This window comes from Amia ocellicauda, chromosome 18 (assembly GCF_036373705.1).
Source record: "Amia ocellicauda isolate fAmiCal2 chromosome 18, fAmiCal2.hap1, whole genome shotgun sequence".
NCBI lineage: Eukaryota > Metazoa > Chordata > Actinopteri > Amiiformes > Amiidae > Amia > Amia ocellicauda.
In genome coordinates, this window is record NC_089867.1 from 25,054,175 (window position 1) to 25,077,921 (window position 23,747).

The 23,747-nt window shown below is 48.9% G+C and overlaps 1 protein-coding gene across 2 annotated transcripts in view; it reads left to right on the top strand.

Moving 5' to 3' along the window:
- ccdc50b (coiled-coil domain containing 50b) overlaps window positions 1-23,747 on the top strand; it is a 37,949-nt gene extending 14,202 nt beyond the window's left edge. Inside the window, exons 3-13 of one of the 2 annotated variants that reach the window (XM_066690506.1) lie at window positions 1,229-1,291; window positions 2,118-2,241; window positions 2,343-2,433; window positions 12,212-12,314; window positions 15,503-16,858; window positions 17,764-17,879; window positions 18,463-18,540; window positions 18,724-18,858; window positions 20,187-20,311; window positions 20,600-20,700; window positions 21,120-23,747. In XM_066690506.1, coding sequence (XP_066546603.1) covers window positions 1,229-1,291; window positions 2,118-2,241; window positions 2,343-2,433; window positions 12,212-12,314; window positions 15,503-16,858; window positions 17,764-17,879; window positions 18,463-18,540; window positions 18,724-18,858; window positions 20,187-20,311; window positions 20,600-20,700; window positions 21,120-21,268 — 2,441 coding nt within the window. In that variant the 3' untranslated portion in view covers window positions 21,269-23,747. The remainder of the gene's footprint in view (window positions 1-1,228; window positions 1,292-2,117; window positions 2,242-2,342; window positions 2,434-12,211; window positions 12,315-15,502; window positions 16,859-17,763; window positions 17,880-18,462; window positions 18,541-18,723; window positions 18,859-20,186; window positions 20,312-20,599; window positions 20,701-21,119) is intronic. The other variant, XM_066690507.1, reaches the window with a different exon arrangement.

Below are 23,747 nucleotides of genomic sequence, written 5' to 3' on the forward strand. Positions count from 1 at the left end.
ACCGCAGCTGACTCGGTAAAAGCTACAGATTAATATCTTCGAATGAGAAGCTTACCCTGCAGGTCGATTAACGAGCCACAGGGATTACAAATCTTTCAATAGGCGAGAAAAGCTTTTAAAATAACAAACACAATCCCTGCATGAATTGGAACCGAGGAGCCTTGATCTAGGAATCGTGCCCTGGAGGAGTGAAAGGGTCGGAGGGTTTACATTGCTGAGTTACTTGCCTTGTCTTCCGTGTGATAGACACGGTCTCCACACCAGACAAAATCCCTGTATTTGTCAAGCAGTTTCCACTCTTTTTCATGCACTCTTTTAAAAATAATTTAATGTACAGTCAGACAGAGATGTTTCTACTGCCCCCATAGACTCAGAAACCTGCATCCTGATGGATTTATGAGCCGCCGTACCCCTGCGTTGTGTTGTTTTCTCATTAGGGGAGAACAGGTGGCAAGGGTTTTATGAATATGGCCCTCAGTCTCTGGGTCGGGGAGAGCGCTTTATTCACCCCCGTGGACTCTCCTTTCTGTCGGCACCCACGTGACTTTGTTTTGACAGTCTGCGTCTGGAAAATCAGGAACGCCAACATAAATGAGGACTCGGCAGAGCAGGCTGTGTTTCTAAAAATAGGGGCTGGAGTTGGGCTGGGCACAGCTCTGTCTCTGGACCGTGGCGTGGGGGGGTCCTGGCCGGGCAGGATGCACTGCTCCTGCCACAGAGGGGTGGAAAGGGGAGCTCAATTGTTCGACAGCTTGATGCACTTCTGCTTTTATGAGCAGCTCTTGTAATTTATGTGCCTATTTGATATCCTGTTTACTCCAGACTCTGTACAACAGGCAAGAGCTTGTAAAACCTGAAATGTTTAGTCGTATAAGCCGTATCTGTTATGTTTACTGTAATCTCGCATCGCACTGGTGCAACCCTACATTTATGGAGCTTTCTAATGGACTTTTGCATTTTATCACCGACCGGCTGATTGGATGTGTGCAGTGTACTATATTGACGTATATTACAGACTTTTAGATCTGTAGATCACCTGCAATGTAAGAGTAAGAGACAGTGATTGTCATGGTTTGAAAGCAGGGATTGGGCTCGGTGTGTCGGCCGAGATCTCGAACCCGGCGTCTGCACTGCCCTCCTGCCCTCACCGTCCTCGGGTTCCTGCTCTCGTGAAGGGATCTGCACTGGGCTGCTTGTAGTAACACTGAGCTGTTGTGTGCGTTCACAGTGTGCCAGTGCTTCGCCGTGCTGGAGGACGGGGCCTTGGCGCACAACCTGCAGGAACAGGAGAGTGAGTACTGCCTCCTCCTTAGCAACCCTCCCCCCCACCCTCCTGTCTCCTCCTGCACCCCCACCGTCTGAACTGACCTGCTCCCTGGAGCACGCCTGCCCCTTACACACGGCTCTGACAGCCTCTCCGGTAACGACACCTGCCTGGGTGACGGGGAAAAAAAGGGGACCAGAGCACCTGAGTCACCAGTGCAGTGACCCGACTCTCGGGCACTTTGTGGGGTACAATTCACCATCACACTGCACGCTGTTGCATGCTATTCCTTTCCTATAATCCTGTACTCAATATAGCTAGAAAATGAATAAATATCTGAAGTAGTTTTAGATGTATGATGCATGTGTTTTCCATTGGTTCCTTTTTCCATACATGTGGTCAACAAAACGAAGTTCTTCAGAGCCTCGGGCAGGATTCGAACTGACTTGTCTGTTTTGGGACATGGCTTACATGGCTAAGAAGTACATACTTGACAAGAACAGTGATTCCACGGGTGTCCTGCATGACTGTGTGGATTATTTATCAACCAGCTGACACACGCAGTTATACCAGGCCTTACCAGTCGGTAACAGTAGCCAGACGAGCCGATTGCCCACAGATTGAATAATGCAGCACTTGAAGGCAACCCCCGTTACGTGTAAATGACTCTCGACTCGCTTGGTAGAAACCGCTCTCTGTCTCCTTCCTGTGAGCTTCTGCAGAACGGTGTCTCCAGACCCGGGCTTACCGAAGACGGATCCTGTGGCGCTGTTGAACAGACCGTAAATCAGAATACTTCAGCGTTGCTAGTGGTAACATTGTGCTCGGTCTCTCTCTGTCCCCGTCCCCCCAGTTGAGCAGTACTACTCCTCCAACGTGCAGAAGAGCCAGCTGGTGCAGAGGGACACCCGTATTGCCCGCCGGCTGCAGGACGAGGAGGAGGAGCGGTCCCGGCGGCAGCAGGACACGCGCCACATGTGAGTCCCCCCCGTCTTTGTGTTGTCTCGGGTGTTCTCCAAGAGTTTGGATGTCCAGGTGCTTTACTGAGGAACCATCGTGTCCTTGCGTCTCGTTGCAGCGAGGAGCAGGACTCGGAGTACGCCCGGGCGATCCAGGAAGAGCTTCAGAGGCGTGCGGAGGAGGCTCTCCGGAGGGAGGAAGAGGACGAGGTAGGAAAAGGGCTGAGTGGGGGCTTTGTTGTGGTAACGATCATTTAGCATTACTTTTGGGGCGCTGTACCTTTAACGATTGGCAATATAATTGAAACACAGAGCATTCCAGTGATATGCAGTATGATAGAGTATGTTTATATATACCATAAGTCACCATACCATAATTCAAACATGATACAAAGGCAAGTGTGACTAACTGAGGGACCATAAAGTCTCCTTCTGCATCCCTGATAGCTCTGTGTGTCTGAGTTCAGTACCCTGATTCATACCTGCTGCCAAACATCCCTTCGAGTCCTGTCCAGTGAGAATCCCCCGCACTGTGACAGACGGGTCCCTATTCTACAGAAACAGTGACAACCCCTTCAGTCTATAGAGGAGCAGCAGCAGTAGAAGCTTTACACACAAAACGCTTTGTGAATGCTTTGTGTTTATGGCTGCAAGTGTTGATGGCCAGGGGCACCTCTGTGGATCGGCCCAGCCTATAAACAGCTCACAAACTAAGATCTCCGTTTCCAGCCCGGCAGCCGCACGGATTTACAGACCGATGAAGATAGATCCCCGCGGTCGTTGGTGTGTGTTGTATTCATCAGTCTCGCTCCTGCGTCTCTGAGAGCAGTGGGGTTTAAATGGTAACGTGTGTGTGGGTGACAAAACCGCAGCACGCTGGCTCAGAACTACAGCGCTGTGTGCCGAGAGAGAGAGAGTCTTTCATATCCACTACATTAATACGTCCGCTGCAGTTTGCCCATAAAGCCACGCTTGGCCAGACGAGACAGATAAGAAAAAGGAAAAAGAAAAGGAGCGTTAATCAGAGGCCCACCGTGCCAGCCTTGGAAGCCTCTCTAATAAACTGCTCTGCTGCGCTGGGCTGAACACAGAGGCTGGGTTAAGCTGTGACACACACCCGGCACGAAAAACATTTAATTTTTTTAATTGAGAGAGAGAGAGGGGGGAGAAAAAGGGATCTTTGTTTCAGAGCATGTGTTGGAGACGGGGAGGGGAGTTTGGATTTGGTTTCCAGGGTGTTGAGGGCTGGGGGGTGTACAGGACTCCAGTGTTGGTTTAGTGTGGGCAGCTCCTGTTTGCCGGTCGGCCTGTGTCAATACGGAGTCTGCATCAGCGCCGTAGTTGGGGGGGGGGTCACAGACACCCTGATGTGTGGTGGTTGGTGGGGGGGGGGGGGAGTGCTCTCACTTTCAGACCACAGACGTAACCTTAGACTCGGGAGCGGATTACACTTGGGAAGACGGGGATTGTGACTTTGGGCTGTTTCTTCAGCTCCTGCTCAGTTTTTCTGCCAAATCTGCCTCCCCCCCAACCCCACACCTTTTTTAATCAATTCAACACAAGCCCGCTCGCTGCCAGACGCGGGCGATTGTTTCGACTCGCCGGCTGTGTTCGCACCCCCGTCCTGCACCTCCTACAGCGGCACGTGACTCTCGACGACTCGGAAAGTTCATTTTCATTCCATACGACGCCCGTCTTACACCATTCTACCCCAGTTTGTGCATCATCGACTGGACTGGGAAGGTTTTTTGCTGTTAAGAGGATTTTTTCAAACACAAACAGCCTTTGTTTGTGAAGCTGGCAGTCGTTGCCTCCTCCGAACTCGCTGGCAGTGAAGAGATGATCGGTCGTGTTTGAACAATGTCTGCTAACGAGGCGGCTGAGCTTGCATCATCTTCCCTGGGCTTTAATTAAAATTCAACCGCAGCGCTCACAGCTTCTGAAAAGGCAGGAGAGTTGGTCCATGGTGACTCACTTCCTGTGATGTCAGTTTTTGGGCTCCTCTCACTTCCTGACTCTTGTTTTCCCCTTCAGCCTCCCTGCCTCCTCACCTCTTTTCTTCTGCTATTTTGTATTTATTTTTCCTCGGAGGTGAATTCTTGGTGTATGGAAAGATCTGCACACTGTAAAGAAATGGCCTGTGAATTATAATCAGTGTGGGAGTGGAGTTACAGTGAAATGTGCCATATTTGCGATTTTCCCTCCAAATGCCCATTTTCCATTTTACTTCCCCATTGAGGACTACACACACACACGGGGGGGGCTGTGTATCGGGGGTCCTGTCCCTCTCTCCTAGCTCTGCACTGTCAGCCCTCTTGCCCCCTCTCTCCTTGCCTCTCACTTCCTGACTTTTACATCTCCCTGGCACCTCCCCTCTCCCACCCTTTTTATTTACCTGCTGTGAACCTGCCTTCTTTCTTTTCTTGTCCTCCACCCTCTGCCAATCGCTCTCCCTCCCCCCACACTTTCACTTTCCCTCTGAGAGCCCTGGACTCCTTTGCCCATTCTCTCTCTCTCTCTCTTTCGCTATGTGTCACACTCTGCTCTGTTTGTTTTTCTAAGGCTGGCACAGCCCAGCACGGTCCCCACCCCCCCAAGCTAGATAATGTAAAAAAAAAAAGACTATCATGACGTTTGCATCATTCCGACATCCCATCCTCCGCAGTTGTCGGATATGTGAAAAACAAGTTTAGCATTTACTTCCCCTGTTACACTTCTTTAATCAGCCCCGTGTATCTGTGACACATACGTCTCAAAATGGCAGGTACAGCTTTAATATTTTATTGAAAGTAGGCTCGCTCTACATCTACTCATCTGTCTTCTCTTTGGTTGGGTGGGGGGACTCTTAACTGAGGTCTGCATTGCTGAACCCAGTATAAACCTGCGTGGGGAGGGAGGAAGGAAGGCAGTGTTTTGGGGAACATTAGAGCCAACTCAGGCCAAGCTTCCTCTGGTGCAGATTGTATCGTTTACTGCAGTAATTATCTCACTTTTCCACCCTGTGCAGGCAGCCTGTAATTAAAGTGTCTTGTGCGAATGCCTGTGACTGACGGCATGAAAACGCCGGCTCTCCACGTCACAGAGGGGCCCATTCCCGCGTGGATCGGACCCGGCTGACGGCGGGTGTCGAGTAATTGTTTGGCTGACGCTGTTACGAAGCACTGCCGTTTTGTTGTCATCTGTGTGATTTGGCCCGTTTTCTTCTAACGAGGTTTGAAATCTAGTGATGGACTTAGGTTTACAGGCAGGCCAGCCGAGGCCGTGCTATTTCAGTGTCTTACATTGCGGATGATCTGCCACCTCTGTGACTTGGCCTGATCTGCGAGCCGCACAACACAGGAACCTGTCTCTGTTGGCTGGCAGACTCTTGAGCTCGCAGACCAATTACCCACAATGTATACACAGCTCTATCTATATGTCTCGTCTCAGACTGGAGGATGGTGTAATAGACATGTGATTCCCTCCGTCTCACCTCCACGGTCCACGCTGTCGAATCTTTCCCCTGCAAGCATGTGAACTCTCCTCCAGACAGAACTGTCTCAGCACCCTCGTGTTTTCACCCATAGTGTGGGACTGACTCTCCGCTGCCCAGCCAGGACACAGGCTGCAGAATAACTTGTTGTGTCTGTGTGTAAGTGTGACTGACTGCTAGTGCTGCTCTGTATTAGAACTTTGAATTGTGTGTGCGAGTGTGATTACTGGCCCGGCTGGGGGGCTGCGCAGTGTGCTGAGTTAACAAGGTGTTGCAAAGATGAAAAGCCTTCTGTCCTAATGTGCATCAGCACTTTTTCCAGCTGGCTTGGGGACTGGAGGCGAGTGATCGAAGGCCCTGCCAATTCTCCCAGATAACCAGGCTTTTTCCATCTTGCAAACTCGGCTCTCCTTCCACAGCCGCTATAAATCCCAGCGGGACGCAGCCCACGATGCTGCAGGGGTCCGAACGCAGGCTTTGTGCGGCAGCCTACAAGCATGGTATGGTAGAAGCATGGTATGTATGTTCAATGCAAGATCCTGTATACACATTCACAATGGGCAACATGTGTACTTGTGTTCTTTTAGACTAGAATAGACTTGTTAAAAAAGTTGTTAAATGGACACTGATTGTTTTACTACATACACAATCTGTGCCAAGAGTGGCTCACAAAGAGAACGGGCCTCCGACTCGGCCACCTGTGGGCCCAGTGCTAATTTGTGTACAAGTTCTGGGGGACGCTTTTCTGTGCAGCACCTGTAGACATGATCTCCGCGCAGCACAACACCTAGCACGAAAGGGAGCCAAACCCTGCTGGGTCTGGTGGCTTGGCCTTTACTGAAATGTTTGGTTTGGCCCGTCATATATTTCTGCATGATATTTTATTTTATGACGTTATATAAAAATATCAAAATTAAGTTAATGTAAGCAGCATTTATGTGCCAGGAGAACATGTGTACAGTTTTTGCTGTATCAGCTTCTTGCAGCCAGTCCCTGCGGCGCAGCTCAAGCACCGTGAATTCTGCTGATGCACACGTTCCTTGGCAACCGTAGGAGGACAATTAAATTCTTATAAATATTTTTTTAACTGATGAATTGGCTGAACGGATTGACCACAATAATAGTTATAAATGTCCTTCCTTCTGTTTCCTGAACTTTGCTCTTAATTAGTTCTGGGCTCCACACTTCAAGAAAGATATCGCTGCTCTAGAGGCAGTTCAGAGGAGAGCAACCAGACTTATTCCAGGTCTGAAGGGAAAGTCCTACTGAGAGACTGAGGACCTGAACCTTCTCACCCTGGAACAGAGGAGACTACGTGGGGACTTGATTCAAGTCTTCAAAATCATGAAAGGCATCGACCACATCAAACCAGAGGAGCTTTTCCAGATCAGCAGGGACACTCGCACCCGGGACACAAATGGAAATTGGGCTTCAAGGCATTCAAGACAGAAAACAGGAGACACTTCTTCACACAGAGAGGCGTCACAATCTGAACAAACTCCCCAGCGATGTGGCTGAAGAGACAATTTGGGAACATTCACAAACAGACTGGATAGGATCCTTGATCACTTAGTTATTAATGGACACCAAACGAGCACGATGGGGCGAATGGCCTCCTCACGATTGGACACTGTCTTACGTTCTTATAACAGCAGAGATCACCTGTGTTTAAGAATTCACTGCACATCCTTCGGTCCTGATCAGATCTTGCATGAACAAGGATCGAAGGATGACCTCTGTGCTCTTGGCGTGAGCCGTCCGTGGGGCAGCAGATTGGCTCTTGCCTGGGATGCTGTGCGTCCTGTGCTCAAGGTGACCCACTGTTCCTATGAGAGGCACGATTGCTCTCCCTGTCCCAGCCCGCAGTTCTGTGCCGCAACTAGGCTAATTGGCCTGCTTTTATTCTTGTTTCCCTAAAAATAGCTGCATTACAGCCCAGAAAACGGCACATGGAGCTCCCTGCCACACTGAATAATTGAGCTCCTAAACTGTCGAGCGTATCCACTGACTTGTCTGTGTTTCTGCCTAGCTTTTCTAAGCACTGTGTGATCTCTCACCCCACTACAGATAGTTTTTGGGTTCGATTTTATTTTCAAACCCATGTTCATTGTGATTGAACCCTGGACAACCAGGCATCTAATCGCCAAGTCCATCCAAGACTGCCTTATAACAGAGCCTTAACGGTTAACTGGCTGAACCCCTGCTTCATATTAAAACCAATTGCTTAATTGTCACCTCTGGAGATGTCTCGATCAGGTTGTTACTTTGCCAGTTTGCGTTGTGTTGTGAAAATCAGTTAGTGTGCTTGATTTTGTGAGGTTCGCATTCCTCTGGATGCATGTCTGAGAAGTGAGAAGTCTCTGTGCCCCTGCCCAGTCTGGTTTGCAAGGCTTTTGACTAACCCGCAGCTGCCTCCTATGGTATTGTTTGGCCTGTAGTGACATCTAGTGGCTTTCTTGTGTAATTACGAAACAAAAAAACACACTGTATCCGAGACAGTTCTCTAATAAACCACACGGGTGTGCGACATGTTGTGGATTATCTTTATCTGAGGAGCTGAATCCACAGACCCCAGTGTGAGAGCTCTTGCTAATCAATCAGCCAGGACCCCCGCATTCACGATGGGGAATAATTACTTTATTTCTAGACTCTTTTGTTCTGTATCAACTAGACCTTCATGTGGAATAATTGCAATGTTTCCACCTGTACTGAAGACCCTCTCTGAAGGGGCACTTGTTGCAGGAATGGAGATGTATGTATTGGCTGAAATGGAATAAAACAATGCTTTCTCCAGCTGCTTTGCGACTCTTTCTCGTGTAGCGTTGTACAAACAGGGCAGAGCTATGTGCGCAGATTATTTGCGACTCAGCAGTTCACATTTGAGATCAATTATTTTCAGCATCTTTATGAACCCATGCTTTTCGACTGTGTAGATGGGGGGCCATATCTTTCACGATATGAAATGCCACCGCGTCTGTAATTTCCTTCCACCGAGACCCTCCTTGTCATTTGGGATGGCATTGGAAAATGAAGCGGATAATGTTCAGTGTTTCTATCGCAGGTGCTGGAATAGGTTAGTTGTGCTGCCACTTTTACTATGATAGACTTTCTATAAACTTGACACAGCACAGACGTCCCAAAACCGAACCACTTCCATATCACTGAGGTGACATTACTGCCTTTTTTCATCACTATCTCATTGGCGCTGATTGCTGCTGTCTTCGAAAGTGTCTGACTGGCAATAGATATAGACGGATAAGTCAAACTTATGATGCAGCATTTGTGCACGCTATAAAATTTCGATTTTTCGATTTAAACATTTTACACATCGTGCAAAAACATAAATTCAGATTAATCTAATACATTCAATTTATCGCCCAGCCCTAGGTATAGGCCTAACTCTTCATGAGACTATCATATGAGGAATTCTAGACAGTCGCAGAGCAGCATTTCCAAAGATTCATATACCGTGTCGCTTGCGCAGAGAATAGAGTATTTTACAGTTCTTCAGTACCCCAGTGACATTTGAGAAGAATTAAGTGCAAGTGGTGCAAGTTTCACAGGATGTATGTTTGTTATTGATGGTGTTATTAATGTTAACCAGCATGAAAACGCAGCACAGGTCGACTACTGCAGGTCAGTTATACAAGACCCTGGACCGAACGGTTTATAGACGAGGAAGAACAAAAATAAGTCATTGATTCTTATTCTTATCTGTGCGATTTATAATAAGTTAATAGGTGATGTGAAGGGGAGCTCTTATTGTGCCGGATACATCAATACGCACAGATTGTGCAGCCATGACCTATTAGCTATAAAGTAACTACTTATTTTCTCTACAGTAGGCTGAAGTGGTGCTGCTCTGTTTCCATTACCATCTGTGCCACATCATCTGGCTCTCTAGATAAGATTTTCCATTTTAAAATAAATATAAATATATATAAATATGCAGTTAGGTTTGCTGTATGAATGCAGAGTGAGCTGGTGGGGGTTTCAGATGAGCACGTGGTTACAGTGCAGCATCACGCATGGATGGGTGGATTGAAGATGGATAGGGAATGAAAATGAATAACGAACAGAACAAGGTCAGGTCTGTGCACAGGCAGTGAATGGAAGCAGGAATGACACCTTGCGTTTGATGCCTGGAGAAACCGGTTATAGAGTGTGGCCTGTGATTGGTGTAATAGCAGGCTAAAGCATCCAATCAGGGTCTGTTCTGTGTCTGGGCCTGTAAATTAGGCTTTCGGTCTTGGCCCAGGTTAAAATTGCTGCTCAATTAACAAGCGCAACTTACGACTGCTCGGTATTCCTGCACTGCTAATCAACGTCATTGATTTGCTGCGGAGAGAACTTGTACAATGGCGTTTATACGCAATTTCTTATTAGTTATCAGGAGACTTTTGTGTTAAGATAAAATAACACACAAAATAAACAAGACGGATTCATTATAGTGCCACAAACCAGGCGATCAGTCTTTATTGGTGGTTCTAATGCTGTGTTGAAGGACTCAATTTAGCAGCAAGGAGAATAGAGGATTTAGAGGTTAATCTCTTTCACTCTACAAACAGTTGTAAAGTCCTGTCCCGTCTCAAGCTGAATCGTCACCCCGTAGATCCCGGCATCAGCGTACATCTGTAGCACTTTTTTTGGTCATGTAAGATCTGCTTCTGAGAGGGGCAGGCAGAGGGTTAACTCGAGTCGAGTTCCCATCAGCCTCTGTCCACAGCAGACCACAGCATGTGTATTTGTGTTGCGTATGCTCTCATATGACAAGTACCGGTTCAGCCTGCCGGTCTCGCTGGCAGCGCGTCTCACCCAGGCTGTGTCACGCTTGTTATTTTCCGCGCACAATGGAAAATAAAGAACGGCGCTAAAAGCCACGAGCGAAGGAGGTCAGTGTCAGATTGAGAAGACCCACAGAGAGGAAACTATCCCCCCCTTTCCCCCTGTGGTGGCTGCAGCGGCTCTGACTGTAAGTGTCTTTGGGTGCTGAGCAGTGTTCAGGGAAAACGAAACTGTAGAGGAGGCTGTGGGGGTCTTTGATGGTGTTAGTCTGTGCGGAAAAACCCCTCCCTCTCTCTCTTAGGCCCAGTGCTCCTGCGTCAGCTCTTCACCTGCCTGTGTCATCAGCTCCCCCCTGGCCCCACGTTGCCCTGGCCGTGCTGTTAGCCGTCAGTGTGCAGCGGTGTCTGTGCTGGGCTGGCCCGGGTCACTTCCTGCCTGTCCCCCTGCCGCTCCAGACCACGCGCTTCTCTGCCTTGGGCCTCGCGTTGCGTTTCTGGCACCAGCACTGCGACACAGTCCCCATCAAATTCAGCGGGCAGTGCTGTGGTATAATTGTGTGTGGTCACCTGGCACCCACAGGCTGGCAGCCCACCTCCTGCTGATACCCGCTGCTGTACCTGCCACACACAGTACAAGTGTCTGATTACATTTACACAACATTGAAGGGCTTTTAATCCTCAAGAACACATCCACGTATTAGGCAGGAGTGTGTGTACCGGTCAGGGCTCTGGACTCTGGAGCAGAGGGTTGTGGGCTCAATCCCAGTTGGGTGATACTGCTGTTGTACCCTTGAGCAAAGAACTGTACCCAGAATGCTCCAGTACAAACCAGGCTCTATAAATGGGTCATTGTATGTAAAATGAATGTGATGCGTTGTAACAATCGTAAGTCATCCTGGATAAGGGTGTCTACTAAGACATATAATCATAATTATGGCTTGTAAGACCAGTGCTGAGGCAAAATGAGTGGAGGGGGAGAATGACCTCAGTCAGGGGTATCACACGTTCGAGCCCACATCCCCTTCATGTGTGGTTCTCAGGCCCTGACACGGCTCCGGCCTGCCAGTGGTGCCTGCATGTGTGACAGCGCACATTACAGTGACACGCTCTTCAGACCCCCCTTGTCAGGGCGGCTCTCAGCACAGTGGCTTAGTTGCTGTGTCCTGAGTTCCTGTAAACCTGCACAGGCTGACCACATATAACACTGCCTGTAAATGAGAGTTCGTCGCACACAAACACACACTGCGGTGTCTCTGCACTGTTGTTCTGCCAGTTGCCACCACTCGCACTCGCAGGAAACGTTGATCCCCCCGGCTCGCTTGCTGGGACAGGGCGCCTCCCCGCACGGCCTCGTCATGCCGAGCGCTTCGGCGACCGCAGAGGCCGATGCGTGGCAGCGAGTCACCGGGCGTTCACAGCGAATGCTACAAATCTGCAGCGCAATGATTTTGGAAACTGAAACGTGTCAATTTTGAACCCAGTCATCCGTCCCGTGCTCATATGAGTTTGTCTGCTCCCTTGCTGGAATAAATGACTGACTCACTCATATTACACAAGTCAGGTAAACCGCAGAGCTGCACAGACACAACTGTATTGAGTTTTACTGTCCATTCTATCTGAAAAGTGTTAATTTATATATTATTTTATATATTTATTGAATTGTCAATCACTGAAAATTAATTGAGCAATAAGTTGATACTTTATTAAGGAGATGTTTGACTTTTTTTTACAGGAAATAGCCAAACGTTTACAGCAAGAGGAGGAGCTAGAAATCAGAACACAGAGACTTGACAGCATTTGCCAACGAGATGAAGATGGCTTCCCTAGTAATGAAGGTACTGTCACAGGTCCGGTTTCAGAGAGAGGGGAACACCGATGTGGCACAACGCACATATCTTAAATATGGATGGGGTTTCTGTTTGTTTTTCAATAAGTAATGAGTGAAGCCTGCTCTTATCAACACTAGCACCCTGAGGGAAAACATGTTCCAAATCTTGTGCATTCATTATTTGAATATGTTTTCGCTAAAAGGTAATACGATATTTATACACGGATGCCGTACAAGTTTGTTGACTTGCAAGAAGCCATTATTAGCCACCATCACGCAACTGGACTTAAAACGGAGATGGAAGTGATATAATATAATAGTTAGCAACTGTATAAATCGAGTTTATGAGCTCCAGGCTTGTGTGCAAATTGCGTCTATTAATATTTTGGAATTTATTACCACCACATGTATCAGAGTGCACATTTCCGAAAAACTAACAGTGGCAAAACCCAAAATACCCACTTCCTGGTTCTCGCTGTATGTATGACCCTGCAGCTGCTAAAAAACAGACGAATGATCACATGGCTACTCACGGTGAGACTCATCCCCATCTCGGTACCTGTGCCCAGCTGACTGTCTATCTGATTGGTCTGCTGCTATACCCCTTTGTCAGGGCATCAGCAGGGCGCAGTCAGGACTCGGGGTGTGGTGAGGGGGGCAATTCTGTGTTGCGATGCTTTCGATGGGCAGCTGAGCCAGGGTCCGTCTGTGCTGCCTGATTTAGACCACGGCGGCTCGACTGTGGTTTGCAGGCAATGACTGCTTTTAGCTGCAGATCAGTCGCTGCCAAAAGTAATTTCCCTAAAACTGTTAAGCAGAAGAGAAGCTGGCACCGAGATGCAGCCACCCGTTCTGCACAAGCAGGCCGAGGAGTTCAGTGGCACCCAACAGATACCCAGCCACTACCTGTGTGTGTGTGGTCTCTCTCTCTCTCTCCCTCCCATCTATCAGCCTGGCTTTTAAACTGCAGTCATCACAGCTCATGGTCATGGACAGCTGAGGTCCTCAGTCTGGGGTGTTTGAGGTCGTTAAAAGTGCCGTCTGGTCGACATTTTGTGAATTGGTACAAAAACAAACAAAAAAGAGAAGTGAAGCCAAATTTGAGAACAAAAAGATGCCTAAGGTTGCATGTTGTTCGTTTGCTCATAAGGCCCTGATGTGGACTTGCTAAATAAAGGCCCTGTAGGATCAGGTGACCCAATCATGTGGGGGGAGGCATGCTATACTGTACCCCACCCTCATTTTGCTGCTTGTTTTGGTGTCTGGCAGCGGTTCTCGGTCTGAGTACAGAGTGGACCTGTGGTGCAATGCCACTCTGCTGCCAGTATTGGGCAACCATGAAATCACGTTTTGAGCAATCCAGTGAAACTGACAGATGAACCCTGAAAGCACAGCGCCCAGAGGAACCATCAGAGGGTGGGAGAGGGACCCCATTTGACTCCCATCCATCTTAACACGTTTTTAAAAATGTTTTAAAAGCTGCTGCAGCATCGTGCATTTGCTTAGCTCTTCGCTGACAACATCCACACAGGTTTTATACGTCTGGGTCCAATGCAACGTCTTCCAAAATACCCACTTGCATTCACACTGAGCCCTCAGGCTGCTGTCTGGGTCCCAATAGGAGCCGGGGGAGACGGACACACCTGTGCACGTTGACATCTTGGAAGTGATTAAGAATGTAATTGATACGCAATAATGTGTTATGATGCTGATTATGCTGAGAAAAGGCTTGAGCAGCCCAGGGAACACAGAGTGATGTTTGTGTCCGCTGTATTGGCCCCTTAAATCAATCCCAGATCACAGGTATTGATTCACCAAGGTCTGCTTTAAAAAAATGAATGTGGAGTGCAATAGAAATTGACAAATCATCATGTTTTGGGTTTATTATGATCTTTACTGAACAATTGTAACGGGCAAACGGTTTCATTTCTGACCGCAGTGCTTTTTCAGCACAAGATATCAACTGATTTCATGTCACTTTTCAACCGATGACATTTATGTGTTTTTCTTTAACTTACATTTGAAATCTATTAATACTTATACTAAGACAGAAGCCTATTTTTGAAACCGGAGAAGGCGGTTCCTTTTTTCTTGCAATGCAGAAATTAAACTGTGTGCCGTGCTGTTTTTATATTGATTCAATGGTGATTTCACTCTGTGGTTTAGTGCGCCCGTGCAGTGAGGTAGAGAGAAAGGTGGGCGGAGGGGTGCGGTGCTGATCGGTGTGCAGGTCTGGCTTTGGGGCGCTGTGTTGTGTAGCTTCACTAACCAGTCCGATTCAGGCTGCATGGCTTAGACCGTCGACCTGTGTTCCCCAATTTCTGGAACAGCCTCCCTTTGCAGTTCCTCTCGTCCCTCAGATCCGCTTTGCCATGTCCTGAGTCTTGCACACAGCTGGATCAGAGATGTTAATGAACAAACCTTTCTTCTCCCTTTCACTGTGTCACGAAACCCCATTGAAACCACTCTCCTCTTCGCCACGATGCGACGGTAATAACAGCTATTCACGTCGCTGTGTAGTTTTGAATTTGACCAGATGTTTCCAAAAGCTGGTTATTGAATTGAATACAGACTGTGTACACTTTGACTCATGACAGTTTCTGTGAGGTGGGGAGTTTTGTAGCCTACGCTTTTCTTTTTATTAGACAATTCTATCTGCTTCTGATACGACTGGGTTTGAGCCACTGAAGCATAGCTAATTACACATTCATTTGATCATGAAGCACTTTGAAGCGAGAGTCTGCGCACAGGTTTCAGTGCTGATGAAGGAATGGCTGATTGCTATTCCTTCTGCTTTTACAATGTGCTTTGCTTTCACGCTTACGATTTGATTGTCAAGAGATCCCGTAAATGTGTATGCAAGGGGCTGACTTAAATGCAGTTCATTTATATTATATATTTTGTTAATTTAAAAAAAAATGTTTTTCTTAATGTAATTGCTATTTTGAATATATTTCTTGGCCCTTATCCAGGGCGACTCACACTAATGCATTAAGTCAAATGCTGGGCTGTTTCTCCCTGTCCAATATCACCACCCCCCCGTAGTGCTAATAGGCTGTTAATCCTGCCGCTGTACCCCACAGATTGTGTGCCGTCGTTCACCAGTGACCCATGTGTGAATGTGCCTCACTCTTGCACCACTAACCCCTCACCCCCCGACCCTGCTTTGTGTTTGCATGTTTGGCTTGATTAAAGAGCGCTCCAGCCCGACAGCGCCGCCTGCACAGGACAGCACCATTGAGGGAGAGGGAGAGCGAGAGGGAGAGGCCTGTGAGCCTCCAGCCAGCAGGGGGGACCGTCCCTCTTCTCCCACGGAGTCTGACGGGGAGTCCGAAGAGCTCCGGGGGTCTCTCACTGAACCCCAGCGCTCTGGCGCCTCACACCACGCCGCCCCCAGGGTGGGCACGGGTCAGGCCGGCACAATGAGGCTCATTAAGAACTTCCTCAGTGACTCGGACACCACTGGGGACAGTCCCGAGGATGAGGAGCTTCCACAGTCGCCCAGTCCCCCCCGCCCCCAGCCACAGCGACCGCAGAACCGGTTTGACACGGCCCCCTGCCCTCGCCATGGCCACAGCCGTGCCCAGGGGGAGCGCCCATGCACACTCCACGCCAGTTTTAGGGTCGGGGAGACGGACAGGGGAGAGGGAGGCGGCAGCAGGCAGCGTAGGGACCCAGTCTACCAGGGAGAGAGGGACCGAATGTCAGGGGGACAGCACAGGGAGAACGATGGGCGGCATAGCAACGGTTACCACAGAGGTGTGAGGGACGAGGACAGGGGAGTGACCCATCACAGGCGTGGCGATCTCGGAGTCCAGGGCAGGGCGAGCAGCTGGAGCCACAGGGAGAGCAGGGTGTCCAGGCATGTCCACTTCAAAGATGAGGGCTGGCATTCGAACAGCTACCACGGCCATGTGGGTTTCGCAGACAGGGGTGTGGCTGCGAGACACGTTTACCATGGGGACTATAGGGAAGGGAGGAGTAGCTCAAGCAGGGCATACCATACAGATGACAGGAGAGAGGGAGACAGGAGGCATCACCATGACGAGTTTATACACAGGGACGTAGCTACGCGACGCAGTTACCACAGAGACTCGAGGGAGAGGAGGCCAAGCTGGGATGGAGGCGGCCGGGTAGACTCTAGAGACGAGAGAGGGTACAGCCATAGCCGCTGGAGTCAGGAGAGGGGCAGTGAGCACCGCGTCCGAGAGGACAGGGTCTATTACCGTGGCCACTGCGGTGGGTCCAGCGAGGAGGACGGCGGGTATCACAGGGACGCGGGGGAGTGGGAGGGCAGGGGCTGCCACAGTAGCCATCGGGCCCCCAGGCAGAGCGAGGAGGGGGCGGGAGAGCATAGGCAGGAGGGGCAGAGGGACAGAGGCAGTGGCCCCGGCGACCGCAGGGTGAGGCGGGCAGCGAGCGAGCGTTGGCACAGGTACGAGGAGTCCAGCTCCGAGGAGGACGCGGGCAGCCGGGAGGACCGGAGACGGCGGGGGCATTCACAGCGCAGGCACAGCCGCACTGCCAGCTCAGCCTCTCCCAGGAGACCAGGTAACGCGGCCCCCTGCGGCCCCTGCCAGGAGGTAACTCATGCCTCGACCTGGCTCTCGTACAGCAGAGGGGTCCTGCCGCTGACGGCCCAAATTTCATGTCCTGAAATGAAACTAACAGATTGGACAGAACTGAACGTACTCCAGAAGCTGATTGATTTAAATTGTGTCGTGGTGGATAAAAGTCAACCGAAGATGTAATGATTGGAATAAAGGAAGTCATCAAATTAGCAAATGTAATTGGCGGTGATCTATGATACGGGTTGCAGTCAGTCTGCCCTAAGATGACACATATCCCACTAAACCTGCAGAGTTGGGGAGGTTCTTTGTCTGTCACTGTTTAGTTCCATTTAATTTCCGTCCCCTGTGGCAGGACCCCTATGAAGCAGATTGTGCTGGGAGCTCCGGACTCCTGCTGTCTTACGCCGGACGTCTCGTTCTGACTTTCCTCTCCTCAGACTGGGGCTTGCGCTCATCAGTCAGATCCCATCAGAGCACCGGGGACTCACATGGCCTTCACACGGCCTGCCGGGTTAAACTGAAACTGTCTATGTGGAACATCTGGCTCCAGATGTGTGTGTGATTGTTGACATCTTACTCCTGGTTGAGAGGAGCGAAATCTAGTAAATTTAGAGGAAATGACCAGATGAGCACAACCCAGAGTCTCAGATTTTTACAGGTTCTGTAAAATGATCGTACGACTTGTTTGAGGAAAAATAAAAGTTCTGATTGATCTGGTGTTTGGTATTGCAATCAAAATCAACCTGAGTTGTTGTGTTGCTTTATTTTTTGGGGGCTTTATCTCCTTTCCCTTTCAGCTGGTTTACCCGAGAGCCGGGTGGGGGTGGTGGTGGTGTTGTGTCGGGGAGTGTGGTACTGAGCCGGAATGACGCCCGTGTTTTGCAGGTGCCGGGCCATGCCGTGCCGGGGCGTCTCTGGAGCTGGGGGCGCTGGAACAGGTCCTGCTGGACGAGGAACTGGCCCGCCGGCTGCAGGAGGAGGAGGAGCTGCTGCTGAGAAAGGTAGCTTTTCCACAGCCTTCTTACATGACACTGGACAGAGGTAATACACGCTCGGCACAAAAGGGAGACTGCACTAACCCAACAGCGTCTGATTGCTGAGCCTGGTGCATCGTGTGGGGGTCCAATGCTGACGACCTTAATTTATGATGTAAACCGTGGGCGTTTATAAAATTTGACAGTTTGTTTTATTTAGGTATTTTTCCATTGTAATATGATAGATCTCTGTATTGGCCCTCCTTTGAAGTCTTTACGTGACCTCGAGTAGGTGTTTCGCAGCAGTTTCGTTCTTGATCTGTGACGGGTGGGCACCTTTGTTTTTCTCCAGAACGCGGAGGTGTGTGACTAGGAATCTGCACTGTTTTTCAATTTTCACCCTGGTTAAAGTGCAGTAAACAAAGTGCCCTTTCTGTCCGATCAGCTGATGTGTGACTCCCTCACAACAGCAGGGACAGTCACTCCTGTTTACCGGGGACAGACGTGGAAGTCCCTGTTGGACTGTGATGACTAACCGTGGGCAGGAAGCAGCAGCCTGGACCGTCTGGTCTCTCTCTGACTGACTGTCTGTCACCTGTTGTTGTTGCAGAGCCCCCAGTCGACACCCACCCCCCAGAACCCCGACCCAGAGGGAGACTTCATCGCAGCGCAGGTGGCCCAGGACGAGGTACGCCTTCCTCTAAGGGGAGCTGCTTCTGTCCTCCTCTTCACTGTAGTTCTGTAGTGGTTTTATTCCCGCTCTCTGTGTGTATCCACCTTGGGACCCCGTGGGACATGCCGAGGCTGGCAGTTCGGTCACCACTCACCTCCCCTCTATCTACCAATCTCTCTCTCCCTCCCTCACTCTCAGGAGATCGCCCGCTTCATGCAGCGCCAGGAGATGAAGACGCAGCGCCGGTCACGCGACTTGGAAGGTCAGGAGTCACAGCATGAATACAGAGACCCCGGGGACCCGTCGGAGAGGAGGAGTGTCCAAGAGAGAAAGGTACCACTCCCTCAGGGTGCCCTGCCCATACAAATGCAAAGAGAATGATCTCGGTTTGCACTAATCCGTGAATTATACCTCTTTCCATGCCGGCACGGTGCTGTCACTGTTGTGAAAGTGAGTAGAGCGGTTTGGAAATGCATACCGTGCCCTTCTGTACCAGCATGCTTTCATATCAGATACTGGCACGGCACGGCACGGCACTGACTGTTGTGTGCGAGACAATGCAACGGCACAAGAATGAAGAAAAAAATAATAATTGGCGGTTAAACGCCGTGGGAGGAATGCTGATAAAAACATGGGATGAATATAACATCCAAAAACACCTAAACACTGCTGTCAGCAACTCCTGAGCTGCTCTGTGATTGTGTGGGAGAACCAAGGTGGGAAAGGGAAAGATGGACCAATAGGTGGGAGCGCTGTGCCGGAGATGGGGTCCGTCTGCTGGCAGGTCAGCATGTGCTCTTGCTGCCGCCACTGCAGACCCCTTCACACGCGTCAATGGAGGGGCTGTCTTGTGCAAATCCCCCCAAAACTCGCTGACGTCAGGCCTGTCCAAAGTCCCACCTTTTTAATACCATTATAAATCGCATATGAGTCACAACGCAGCATTTCCAAACATTCCTTACACCTCTTATCTTGCGCATCAATGTCATCCTGTACAGAATTTTTGGTATATAAACATTAAAAAGCTAATTATAACTCCCAAATGGAAAATCCTGTAATAAAATTTGCATTTAACCTTGAATTAACATAAATCACACATGAAAGCATTATCTTCACCGTGAAAAACCTTGAACTATGAAGCATGACAGGACAAACCCACATGAAGTGCAAAGAAGGAAGTTCAACACATTTCTTCTCGCAAGTCTTCAGGCAAAGTCCCCCCTGCTACTAATACCATTCCTGCACCAAACCCGAGCCACTGTTTCAGCCCTTCAGTTGACGATGCCGATTAGGGAAACTTAAGTGTTAGTGGTGCAAGTTTCACAGGATGCACATTTGCTCTGAATAAGTAGTTTTGTTGTTTCGCCAGAATGAAAACGGCACAGATTGGCTACTGTAGGGCAGGAACGCCGGGTCCTGCACCAAACCATTCTTAGTCTGGGAGAGGGGGTGGTGGTTATATTTTACAGTGAAAAAAACTATTTTCATTTAGATATTTGCGTGTCTAATACTTACGTGTGTGATTTTTAATACGTTCATGGGTGAATATCTCTTATTGTATATTGTATTTCCCAGAATTTTATTACAGGTTTATTACAGGCGTCTGTAGATGTTTGCCTTTAAGGACAGCTCTGGTTCACCTCTGACTCTTTTCCCCTCAGACGGAGGCCCCCCCGGCCCAACGGGAGCGGCTGGACTCGGAGGGGCTGCCCTCCCCTGGAGAGGACGGGTCCCCGGAGCGCCACACCTCCCCGGCACCTCCGCTCACCCCCCCTGGCACAGCGCTGTGAGTCCTGCCCGTCCCCCTGCATGCCTTCTCTCGTCAGATCACCTCTGTCTGCCAACCCGGCTATGACACGTAGTCTGGTGATTTGTACTGTAAACGTAGGAGTTTGTTGAGTGTCGTTTACCCTGGGTGTACCAAACCCATCTTATAATAACTTTGTGTGTAGTCTACACTGAACACTTTTTGGTAGTACCCTGCATGGGAGAATGAGTTCTCATTCTCTGACTGACTCTATGTTGGACTGGCTGATTGATAGGCTGACTGACTGACTGAGCTGTCTCACTGCAGGCAGCAGCCGCCCATCAGAAACATAGCAGAGGAGCTGGATCCCACCTTCAAAGGCAAACGGCAGGAGAGCTCTGCATCCGGACACACCCTGTCCGCATCAGGTGAGCGACACGGAGCATGAAGCGCAGAGCACAGATGTGTCACTGAAGCAGATTGTCTCAGACACGCTCTTTATGACGGTGTAACGTTGAATTGGAAAGTTTGTGCATGTCAGATAACTGTACTTTTCTACTTGAGCATGAACGATTTGTCCATCTGTCTTTGCATGGGCTGTGATATTGTTTGCACATGCAATTTAATTAACCTTAATTAACCAATATAACCGAATGTAAGAGCAGTGGATGCAGAGCTGGGGTTGCATTCCGATCCAGAGAGCACCAGAAAAAGATTCCCATCAGTTTAGCACCGCTTTCAGAATCATAGATATCACACTAAGAGATGGCCAGTCAGTTTGAACAGGGGGTCCCTTATTGAGCACGACCAGCTCCTTCACACTCGGGGTCTCCTCTCTCCCCCTCAGCGCACTACCAGCCCAGCCCTGCCCCTCGTTTCTTTGACTACTTGGAGGACCGCAGCGAGCCCACCTTCATTCCCCCAACTAAACGGCAGAGTGACAAGGCTGGGCGTCCCAAGACCAAAGACAAGAAGGAGAGCTGCAAGCAGCAGTGACGATCCTCCGCCGGCCTCATCCCATCCCTCCCTCCCTCCAGCCCCTGGTCTTTCTACTGGCAGCAGCACTGCCGGCTCGCTGAACTGGACTGAAGCGAACAAAATCAAACGCACATCTACACCAAGATAAAGAAGTGTCAGGAAGCTGGTTGTTGGAGAATTAGCTGTATCCCCCTTGTGAACCCTAGACTGGCCAGCCCTGAGATTTGGGATCTAGGACTGACTTAAACATTCGCTTCCATGGCTGTTTTTCCTCCAGCGTGTTTTACAACAACCTCTCTCAGATACTTAGAAAGCAGAAGAGGGACCTGTAGGCCCTCCACTAAAACGCTAAAGCACTCCTCTAGGAATATAGGAATATAAATACTGACATTTCTCAGGACCTGACTGTCAGTTCAGGGCCTTTGTTATAATGTCAGTTTCAGAGTCATGTTTTATTTTCATGTAAATATATTGTAAGTTGAATAAGCTAGTAAAAGCAGGACTTTACTAGAACACTACCCTTAAATCCATGTGATCCAAAGATGTATAGGGACACACTTTATCAGTCTGTAGAGGTGGAGTGCAGGAAGGTAGGAGAGACCTTTGTGATGCCTTGATTGTCTGACAGACGCCCCTCCACACAACAGCGTGATGGTTCAGTCACCCTCGTTTACTCGGCGTCGTGACCAACCCAACCCATCTCTTGGCCCACTGTGCGCTCAAACTCTTGACCCCAACACACACAGACCATTAGGGGGAGAACTTCAGAAACACAAAATACTCATCCAAAGTCTTCCGATGCTGTTGGGGATGTGGGGGGTGGGGGGTCTATGCTCTGTTCTTTGCAGCCTGTCCAAGGATATGAAAGTGCAAAAGACTTCTGTGAAGATCGTGGATCCCTCTGTGTGTGATGTCTGTAAGAGGTAGGCCCACGTTACCCCCCAGCTCCAGAACAATACGCGTTTCCACAGCCTCCCGGTCCAAGTGGGTGCTCTGACCCCTTACTCTCTCCTAGAGAAACGGACATCCACTCTCTTGCTCACTTGTTGGTAAATGCAACAATGCCTCACAATACTTAGTAAGAACATGCTTATCATAGTCATAGTATGATGCCTGTGTCAATAATTATAATGCCTTTTAATACAGAGTACCTTGCAAAAAGAAAACACCTAAGCACTACAAGTTCACACGCTATACATCTATGTAGGTCACTACATTCACACGCTGTACATACGTGAGCGAATCTTCCTTTCCTATTGACTGCACCATTGCAGTTTCTCAGTAGGCACTGAACAGTATTGTTGTATTGGATAGTATATTATGGTACTTATATATGAATGACTTTCCATTATGGGTTTACACTTTTTGTATAATTTAGTTTTATGGTTTACAACATTCAGGAAGTTAAATGTCTTCAGAACATGTTTTATAAGGATTGGGACCGGTTTGGTTTAAAAATGTCATTCTTTTTTATGTTTTTATTTTTAATGTGACATTGTAAATGTATCCGTGTTTCGAAATGTCTTCACTGTACAGAGAGCGCCACGTCCTCCGGGGACTTCACCCGAGAGATTAGGGTAAGGGTGTTGCAAGACTGGCGATAAAGGTAACAGGTTTCGGTGCATCTGCTGCAAATTTAGCGGCTGTAAACAGGGTTGTGAAATGGATTTTACAGTTACTTCCCCCATTACAGCAACGTCACTTTTATAGAGCTTTCAACTCAAGGATTCCAATCAAACCCCGAGCTGACCAAGTAACCACGCTGATATCGGGAGTCGTGACACCAAGACTGTTGAATACACTGCGTTACTGGCTGCCCGATGACGCCAGGACCCCAGCGGTGCGGTTTGATTGTCTGAAGCAGCCGAGCAGCGCAGGGGATATTTCTGCCTTTTCAGGGGCGGCCCCGGAGATTACAGCAGAGGAACACAAGTCATTGGTCTCCGTGGCAAACATGGACTTTGTATTGTAGCCAACACTACAGAACACAACAGTGGAAGTGATGCTCTTTCCATTAAGACAGCTTTTGCCTTTGCCCCTAATTCCTGTTGCCAATGTTGTCTGTTGCTCTGGACCTCCCCCGCGTGTGTGTGTGCTCACTAAGGAATCGTGGCGTTATCAGAATAACCTTGACATGTTTTTGTTTAATTACGATGATGGCGATTATTGTAGATTGTAAATCCTTTTTTTTTTTTTTTTGTATTTTGATGGCATATTGAGAAACTCAAGGCACTCGGTTTGCTTCGTCACACCTGAGCTCAAGTCTGGTGTCTCAGACCTGCGGTGAAAGACCTGGCACTGATGTGTCCCATGCTGCAAATGCACCCCCATCGTGTAATTTCAAACCGTTTAAAAAGGGCTAGTGTAACGACAAAGGCCTTTAGAATTGAATTGTTCTATATATAAATATTTGTTTGTTTTTGTATTGTTTTGTTGCCTTTTTGGATTCCCGCCATCACTGTGTTATTCTGTATCAAAATAAACAGTGTTGCTGCCA